Source organism: Lampetra planeri, chromosome 2, assembly GCF_965212315.1.
Source record: "Lampetra planeri chromosome 2, kcLamPlan1.2.h2, whole genome shotgun sequence".
Taxonomy (NCBI): Eukaryota; Metazoa; Chordata; class Hyperoartia; order Petromyzontiformes; family Petromyzontidae; genus Lampetra; species Lampetra planeri.
Window position 1 is genome coordinate 9,724,942 of NC_136108.1, and position 9,969 is coordinate 9,734,910.

At 41.9% G+C, this 9,969-nt stretch overlaps 1 protein-coding gene across 1 annotated transcript; it reads right to left on the reverse strand.

The window, feature by feature from the left end:
* Positions 1-3,254: 3,254 nt before the first annotated feature.
* Positions 3,255-8,303, reverse strand: LOC144727389 (alveolar macrophage chemotactic factor-like). Its single transcript, XM_078606179.1, has 4 exons — positions 8,153-8,303; positions 7,645-7,762; positions 6,718-6,807; positions 3,255-5,349 (listed from the first exon to the last, which is right to left on the reverse strand). Exons 1-4 carry the CDS (start codon positions 8,211-8,213, stop codon positions 5,322-5,324), a joined length of 297 nt encoding a protein of 98 aa, XP_078462305.1. The 5' UTR covers positions 8,214-8,303; the 3' UTR covers positions 3,255-5,321.
* Between the last annotated feature and the right edge of the window lie 1,666 nt (positions 8,304-9,969).

Sequence of the window (9,969 nt, forward strand, 5' to 3'; positions counted from 1 at the left end):
ATTGTATCTGCAGCAACAAAACATAACAAGACTTACGGAATGCTTTGCATGTTAAGATGACACGGCCATTCTTGAGATGAAAACCACATTTCTGCATGCAGCTTTGTGGTGGCCATAAACTCAAAATAGCTGAGATTGCAACATTTTTTAAATGCAGATAGCACAAAGAAAAGGCAGCTGTATACTGGTTTCACACGTATTCGGACTCCTCAGACAGCATATCCATCATTGTCTGCCGCTCGTGCGAGTGAATGCGCCATCCGGTGAAGTCCATGTTAATAGCGATTCCCCAGGGCTCTATTCAACCCACCAACAAGTCCATGGCAAAACACAGTTATCAAGTAAATGGTAATGTACTGCCCTTTGTTGAATATACTGTTGGACGAAGGCCTCCCCACGCCGTGTCAGCCATGGGAGTTTGTCTGATCATACTTCTCCACACTGGTCCATGCAAGTTGGTGAATTCACATTTAATACCGAAAATAAATCCGTGCGGCTCTGGAGGCGGAAGGTAATGTGACACATCCAAGCAGTTGTGCAAATCCTTGGATTCCGAAATAATCTTTCTTTGCTCTGTGACAAAAAAAATACAACCATAACAACTGGCTATTGTGGACGTACCTTGATTAAACATACTGTCCATGGGAGGTCTCTCCGAAATGGTGATCTCAGGATGTACCTACCGTGTTGTTGTTCGGTATGACGTCCGACGTTTCGCTCCACGCCGAACAACAGGCAGTATAGAAACCCCCAAAGAAACGTCTCGGAGAGCTCCTTCGAGGTGCTGAGTGCTCATTCGGGGAATTAATTCAGCTCCTAAAAAAAGTTGCCAGCACGTGGAACAAAACGCCGGACATCAAGCTCAGCACGCGGCAGCAACCCCAAAAACGAACGTCAGAGCTCCCGAATGCAATCGTGGCACCTTGGAATGGCTCAAGCCCTTGAGCCACCCTGGATGGGGTTTGTCGCTACCACTTAGGGTGGCAAATGCTACCCTGTATCCACCACGGGCAGAGAGCTTAGCGTACACACTGTTTAACAGACACATTTCATGTTAATACTCTTAGGTTTTTTTCGGTAAAGTCACGTAGGTAAAAAGAAAAATAAATAATAAATAATGAAATGATAGAAATAATAATAGAAATAAAATAATAAATCACGACGTTTCGGGCCCACTTCAGTATTTGTTTCGTGCTGTGGTTGTCCCACCTGATGACGGACGCTTGTGTTGCGCCCGAAACGTCGTGATTTATTATTTTATTTCTATTATTATTTATATAACAATTTTTTACCTACGTGACTTTACCGAAAAAAACTAAGCTTATGAATCCTTGCAGTCACATAAGCTTAAAATCTAGAAACACTTCATATTTATTTTCATTTGCCGTTGTGTTTCATGTCACATTATGTGTAGTTTCTTTCTTTTTCCACGAAATATATTCGCGATTAAACTACAGTAACGGGTACCCTCTTTGTTTCTCATAAACAGCTACCACCGCGACCTTGCTATCATAGTTATTTGTAACTTAGAAAATGCTACGCGAAAATCATTGTTAGCATTCGCCACCCTGGGTGGGACCGATAAGCCATGTTTGGACCGATGGCTCAACAAGGACCACACATTACATTGCGTCCACAATTAGTGAACCTGCAATAATGGCACTTGGCGATACGTGATGAACACACTTTATTGTCTGATGATTAAATGTACGTGTAAATAATCTTGATTTGAAGCTTTCGTGACTGCAGGAATCCATACTCCAGCTATCTCGCCTACTTCAGCATTTTTTTCTTGCTGTGGTTGTTCAACCTGATGGGGATTGCTTGCGTTGCGATCTAAACGTCGTGGTTTGTTTCATTTTATGTCTACCTACGTGAACCAAAGAGTATACTTGTAAATGTTTGGCAAACCCACAGCTTTCACGGATTAAGCGCAAGTCGTTGTAAACTGGCGGTGGTTACCTCTGCTCGCTCGTTCTCTTCTGTGACCCCTACCTGTTGCTCAGGGTGCGTAAAGACAACAGCCACCGTTCGGACTTAAGTCCTGTGCTGTTAGCGAGCACCTTTTAAGTCGTGATTTCGTTTGGCCAGTGAAGAGCAAACCCTTTGAGATGCAGTTCCTATTACAACCGAGACCGCCACAGAGCGGGCGGGCAGGCGGTACGTGAGCGAACTTGTGGGGCTGTGGCGCCCCCTGGCGGAGCCTCCCGCCCATTTTCCGCATTCACGAAATTTGCCATTTGGGGGCAGTGTTAAGTGCACTGCGTACGAACGAGGAATCCACGCAGCCGAGTTCGAATTCCCAACACAGGCCGATCATCAGTGGCGAGTGATGGCTGAACCTGTCCTGGTACACCCGCTTCACGCACTAACACGCACTGATCAGCGTGGTAAAGTATGGTTATGACCGACACGGTGTGTGGATGGACACCATTTCTAGCCAATACCTTTTTTAAAAATGGAACTCGCTTTAAACTTGTACCACTTAGCTGGGTGTAGTCCAAACTCAATATATGCAGTGTCGGATTATCCTCGTGGCAAAAGTAGCTACATATGCTACGGGTCCCGCACTTTCAAAGGCCTCGCGCTAAATGCTTTCAAGCTATAAATTCCGGTTCAGTGATTCTGCACTTGCTCTATTACCATAGTACTATACTGCCTTCAACTTTTATGAACGACTGGGTGTTTAAGGTTAGCGATTTGTCGTATTGTCTGGCTATATAGAAAATGAAAAAATACAATTACTTTACTAGGCAAGTAAAAAATGTATGTGTTTTAATATTTACGTGTTTTTTTAGGGCCCCTTAATAACATATGCGACAGGCCCCGCACTAGCTTAATCCGGCACCGGTTATGACCGACACGGTGTGTGTTGGGCCACCATTTTTGGGCAATACCTCTTTTAAAATTAGAACTCGCTTTAAACTTGTACCACTTAGCTGGGTGCGGGTCCAAACTCAGTATATGGATTGATTAACAGTGGCTGTTAATGTGAAATGTTGGCAATTTCAGTTGATCATGAGATTCATTGGGTACAACTGAAGAACGCGAGATAAAACTGGATTATACACGGAAACAATAGAACTACAATCAAGTCTCCAGAGAAGAATTCAAAAATCCATTTGCTGTGGTGCCATCTCGGGCCCACCTCGCATCCGCAGTGAGTATGGAAGTTCCACCACTCTCAGCGCGACCCACCAATCTTCGCCTCCAACAATGAAATCATTTCCAAGAAACATCACGCAGTCAACAGATCACATTTGGACGGTTTATTGGAAAATAAGAATCAGCAGAACAGGGCTTTGTTTCCGATGGAGCTCCGGAAAATGAATTTTAACCCTCGACCCCAGCTGGCCGGGGACAGGGGGAGAAGGGGGTTGGGCTTTTGGGGGGGGGGGGAGGGGGCAGCCCGGATATATTCCACGAGAAATTCATCCCCGTGTAGCAATGATTGTCTTTGAAAAAGTCTTATTACATAAAACATAAAATAATACAGTGAGACAATTGAACATGATATTTTCACATACATATACAATAAAAAAGGTTACTAGTTTTTTTATTATTAATTACAGTGTAACCGGTGTCAACTTTTAAATACTGTATGAATGCACACTTTTCATTGAACGTACACGATACCTGGCATACTTTTTTTCCCTATATGGAAACCAGCTCAAAGTGTTTCGTCAAAGAGAGATTGCATTTACAACGTTGAAGATGTAAAACGCCCTACGAAATGTATGAAGCCTGCGTGTACGCTTCAATATCGATCTGTGCCTACATCAGGTGTCGCTGATACATGACTACAAGCACAGCGAGGATTTGACAAAACACTCGGCATGGTCTGGAACTCCATTCCCCCAATAATGTCCAGGCCTTCAAGACCTTCCCCCTATCCTCTTCCTATGACTGATATCCTCTGTCTAGAGAATAAAAATGCCCACTTTTTCTGTGCAGTGTTTTTGAGATGCAGTTGCATTCAGAATCTTAAGAAAATTCATGTTATTGAAAGCGGTATTGTACTGGGATGTAAATGACATTCATGAAAACAATATGTAACATTCGGCATTCTGGTCGATTAGCACCCATGCACCTGTCATAGGGCTACAGACCGACATCTCCCTCCAAAGGAGATCCATATCTCAACTACAATCATGACTTAAAATACTGTACTGATGCTCCAAATAAAAAAATAAAGTGATTCTTTGTGTATGTAAGTTTAACTTATTTCACACCGTATGTAGCCAACCGTGCTAATCGGAGGTGCGGCCTCCTCTTATATAAATATAAAATATTCCATGAACACAAAAAGTGACGGACATTCACGCACACGAAGTAATTTAAAGGGCTGCAAAACAAAGACGTAAATATCATGGTTAAGAACTTAAGTTGAGTGCCCATCCTTACTTTGAACAATACCAATCACGATGAATGTTCGACTCACAGTCAATCAATCAACCAATATTTATTCTACGTGCCAATATCGCCCTCAATAAAGTAAGCATCAGTGACGCCCCGAGACTAAACTGCAGTCTGAGCTTGAAGCTGAGGATTCAACTTTCAGTGCAAATATTCCAGGAACCAATTTACTATGCACCATCATGGTGAGACACCCTCTTGGCAGTTACTGGAAATAATTGCATCACAGTAGCAAGCCTGGTTACAATTGCATATACACACACAGGATAACGTGCAATAGCGCAGTGGAGGCTGCTCTGTATTGAACGGTTGGCTACATATGGTGCGAAAGATGTTCAACATACATACAATCATAACACACACAAAACACTCACAAAATATACACCATCGATCACGAAATGCACACACAATCAATATAAAAGATTAGGGCAGCATCCCACCCAAAAAAAATAACTTAAAAGAAATAATCAATAAAAAAATGTTTTACAAAGTTTAACTTTTTAACATGCGGCTAATTTAAATCTGAATGTTTTGCCAGTATTAGTCAGTTCAGATAGAATCGAATACAATTTTTGTATCCAAAAATAGGGATGCATAATTTAGCATCTCATTGGCCATTCAAACGACTCTTCCAAAAGAATTAGCTAAAGGAATGTCAAATATTTCACAGCTGTGGCTCATAACAAGCCACCGTTCTAAGGCCCCTTATATAGGGACTGCCACCTTACTTGCCGTCATAAAACATCTGATCTACCACCCATAACTTCAGTAAAAGGCATATACTTTATAGCATGTTCAATTTGCTCAAGTTTGTTTGTGCTAATAACCACTGAGTCAGGCTGCGATGCTTCCTTATATATTCTGCTCTTCACGAAAGCTTCGGTGAGCTTCAAGTAAGATGTCATTCACTTTCGATGGGGTGACGTCTGGGACCTGGGAAGAAAATATTTGTCAACGTTAGAAAAGACTTGTAAGCATATACTGTAATACTCTCTACACCAAGCCGCACTGCTGAGCGTGGTGAAGCATGATAAACAAAACCCCACGACCAACACAGCGCAGGGAGGCCTTCTTCTGCTAGTGGATTAACAAATCATTGTTAATCGTTAATTTGCTATGATGACTATGAGTAATGAATGACACTGACATGACGTGTCCCGTAATCGTGATGCAACTTTCAGTAATGCAGCCAGTCACGCCTGACTTGTAAATGTTTCGATTTAAACCACATTTCGACATTTCCTCAACATAACTTGTTACAAATGCAAATAGAATCCACTTTTAAAAGTACATTTTTCTCTTGTTAAGATTATTTCAAGCCAAGAATCAAAAGTGCCAGCGTGATGGAATCTTTCAAACTTTCAGTATCTTAATCTGCCTGATAGATCACCCACATTTCTGCACAGATATCGACAATCCAGCTTAGCATTGCGTGGTATTATAGGTATGTCCCATGATGCATTATAGTCTAAACACCTTTCACCTTAGTTTGCATTTTCGAGCACAGTGTACTTCAGTTTCATTTAACCAATTGCCAAGTTTAAAAAAGAATAACGTTTTTTACACGCTTTTATTTAACTCTGTCTGTTGTCGATGTCATATCCTCAAATCTTGTAACTCAATTTTAACCCACTTCCCAATGTGGTATCGACTGCAAACTTGGTATACTTATGTCATACTGATGACAGTACTACATTATATAATTAAAAAATATATTTTTAAACATTATTTTTTTAATGTTATGTTTCGGCTTGGGTCTTATTGTCCACGCTCAACTATCGTTGGCTGTAAATGACCACGGTCCCTTACTTTATGGCAAGCCTCAGGGCCACTTCCTGGAGTTCTGCCATTTAAAAAAAAGTATTTTTAAATATTACTTATTTTTCTAGTTTACATCGTGCCTTTGACCAAACCACCCAGAATGCACCAGATCTCCGAAACTAAGCAAGGTTGAGCCTAGACAGTGCTTGGATGATTAATGGGTAACCACCAAACACAATAGCTTGACATAGACTTGGACTATGTGGTGGGCAGCAGAGGACAGTGTAGCAAAATCCATTGTTGTAAAGTATGACTGTATACTTCTATGCTCTTACGTCTATTGCTCCTCGTCTTCACCAACCCGCACTGACCAGTTTGGTGAAATGTGGTCAAACAACTCCCAAAACCCGCGTGGCATGGGGAGGCCCTGAGCCCTGATTCAGGGCTGGGACATATTACGTAATATTCGGAACATATTTCTTTGTTGGCATTTTATGTTCAAGAGTGTTGTTCGGGCAAGGTGATGTCGTGTGGCTTTACCTGTTGAGTAATTTGCTGACGAGGGAATTCACCCATGGGGCAGCTGGATTCAGACAGATCTTTTGTTCCATATTTGCTTTGAGGGTCACACTGTCAACAAGAAGCATCAGGCATTTTATGAGCACATTGTAGCCTTTCATTACTGTAGAGCGTGTGTTATCTTTTTAAGAGACATCACACATTTGACCTAATTATACAATACTGACAAAAAACTAATTAGGATATTTTTTTACGAATATCATTCACAATTTAAATACAAGCCTGCTCTTAAGTGTTGTATCCATGAGAGATAATGATTTGCTTTCAAATACTTTCTAAAAACAGATTGAGCTTTAACAACACTTATACGAGATACTTCCTTTCTCCCCTTAATAATAAAGAAGTCGCATGAAAGAGGCTCCCACGGGTGCAAACAGTGCAACAACACACCATGCAGCATAACTGTGGCAGTGCTCAGCAGACGAGGGTGCTGGGAGAGACAATGAACTGGGTGCTCTGTTTATCCAGCACTGAATTATGAGCCTCAAGTATGTGGATAAACACATGATTGCCTTCCCAAATCCAGGGGTGACCCGTGACAAAAGGTCGGAATGTGACCCTCTCATGACAACTCCCCAAACCAGGCTGATGGTCAGACCATGAAGCTGCCGAGGGCTTTAAAGCTGAACTCATCTAATGGCGCACGATGAGACTTCGTCTGGATATCCAACTAAGGAGATGGGGAGTGGTGAATTCAGGATATGTGCGGGTCTTAAGTTGTTTAACCAGGTGAGACCTCACGAGACCAATATAGTCTCGTTTGCGAGAGTGGCCTGGGTCACCAGATTTGAAGATGGATTGTTACACTGCACGATTGTGATCGCCGAAGCCTTCATCTAGCAGTGGATTGGCCACGGATGATAACGACGAAGAGCTGCTCTCACTTACATGACTTCCACTTTGTTGCAGCGCGAACTCTTGGGAATGAATTCAATGTTTCTCAGCATCTTCACGGGGATGAAACTTGACGATGTCGTAATGCACAGGCATCGTGGGCTTGGCGCAGCTAAAACACCCCACGCATGACAAGGAAGATTCTGGTTACACGTTTCTTTTTATGAGTGTATCGTTTGTAGCTTTGAACAAAAAACCACGACTTCAATTCGCATTGAGGTCATATACTTGACACATGTTTATAGTGTTTTGATCCCATTAAGCTTTTAATGTTGAGTCGCATTCAATCTATTACTGATTCATACATCACGACAGATATTATCACATTTATTTTCATGTTTTTAAGAGCAATGATCGGCGACAGTATTTATGCAGAAACAGACCGCCTCGCCTCAATAAGTCAACACATTATGCAGGTACATACTACAAGAACATCCCTTTATACATACTGTACAATCTTAAAAAAAACCCTCTGAATTCACGAGCATACACTAATAAGTACCTTGAGAGTATTTCATGCACAGCACCAGGCACACGAGAAGTGAAGACACTGCAAGCTTCATTTTCGTTTGGATCTCAGTTGAGTCTTGGAGTAAATTATCTTGATGCGTCTTGCTGTGTCTGGCTAAGGAGCACTCAGAACGTGGCTTTTATGTCGTTCTGCATGGTGACGCAAACCCTCCCTCGGCCTCGTGCACACTTACCCCAGCCCCCGTCTCTCTGGGCCCCCTCTCCAACAACGGGAATTCCACCGGCAGCAGGCGAAATATGGCACCAGATCCACTGAACCTGGAGCCACGCAGTGAATTTCCCCAAACAATTCTTTAACGAAAGTGAGCAAAGTACATCGGGGTTTATATACACATACCTTCACCACGCCGTGCGAGTTGGTGAAATCAGTGAGCATAGAGCCATAGACAAACAAAAGTATAAATATTTTACAAGAATACAACACAATTGCCAAAATAAATTAGGCGGTTCAACATTTGTCCATAAAAAACAGAGGATTTGGCATTGCATGTCATTGGAAGGGATGATTATTACTGGTGGTCGAGAATCGCAATGGAGTGAAAGCCAGGTCGGAACGCCCGAGGTAGAGTGATTAAATCAGCTCGTGTGCAAGTGCTAGCTGGATTGTTACATCGTTGGACTGAGAGATCCCAATGACTTTGGAAGGCCTTCATCCAGCAGTGAATCGATCATGGCTTATGATGATCAAGACTGACATTTGATTATTGATTAGACAGCCATATTCGTTATAAAATATTTCATCATTGTTATTTGGTGCTAGCAGTTTAAATCATTCACACATTTATAAATGTGTAGCTTGAGCCTTGAACAGTGATGTTGCATCCGTTCATTCCGAAAGTCCCCCATCACATTTTTGGATTTCTCCAAATCACCGGAATTTCCCAGGGCAGTTTGTTTGCCGTGGCTGCCCTCCAGCGCACATCTTAGAGTTGCTCCATGTGGAAAGAAGTAATTAATTATAAGATGCTGGAGGAGCTTAGAACAATAATCTTGAAATAATAACCTACAAGTTCCAGTGAAGTGGGGGATTTCCATTGCTGCTGGTTTTTTAAATTTTTACTTATAGGTACTTCACAAGAAACTCTGGGTCAAATAAGATGTTTTCAATAATCTCCCTTAAAGGCATTGACACGTTGTTTTATATATAAGATGCATACAGAGAGGTTTTTTTTTTACTTTGTAACATGCCACATCGGCCTGCTGGTTAGCTTGTTATGAAATCACATGAGGAATTTAATACCTAAGCACAATAAAACAAATCATACAATAATTGTCATCAAATTTGTCAATCCAATGCAGAGTGAAAGCCTGTGCTTGCTGTACCAGTCATGGGAATTGTTTGACCATACTTCACCATGCTGGTCAAAGATAGTTGGTGATGAAAAATAAATATATTACGTTCAAAAGTATAAAGTCAGTGAATGTCTGCTCATCTCCTCTTTATAGCCCTCAGCTAGTGGTGGATATTCCACATTCCAATAGGCCGGAATAAGTTTATCCATTTAATAATTTGCTTATTTATTCAGGAGAGCCACACTCAGTCAGATGGCCCTTTCTCGGGAGGGTGTTGTGTTGGGTTTTTATCGTACGATTTTTTTCCAGCCAATTAATGACGAGTGCTAATACAAGTGGGAGGAAACCAGAGCACCCGGAGAAAACCCATACGCACGAGGGGACAACATTCCATTTCCGTACAGATGGAAAGAAATTGAAATTAGTCCACTTGCTGTACTGTGTTTTGGTGGGCCAGGGTATAAGGCACTCCAATGCCCACAGGAGATGAGTTTC

Coding starts and splice junctions, on each gene's coding strand:
- LOC144727389 (XM_078606179.1), bottom strand. CDS start 8,213: ATGAAGCTTGCAGTGTCTTCACTTCTCGTGTGCCTGGTGCTGTGCATG. Junction 7,763..8,152: donor GTGCATGAAATACTCTCAAG/GTACTTATTAGT, acceptor GGGGTGTTTTAG/CTGCGCCAAGCCCACGATGC. Junction 6,808..7,644: donor TGCAACAAAGTGGAAGTCAT/GTAAGTGAGAGC, acceptor TCTTGTTGACAG/TGTGACCCTCAAAGCAAATA.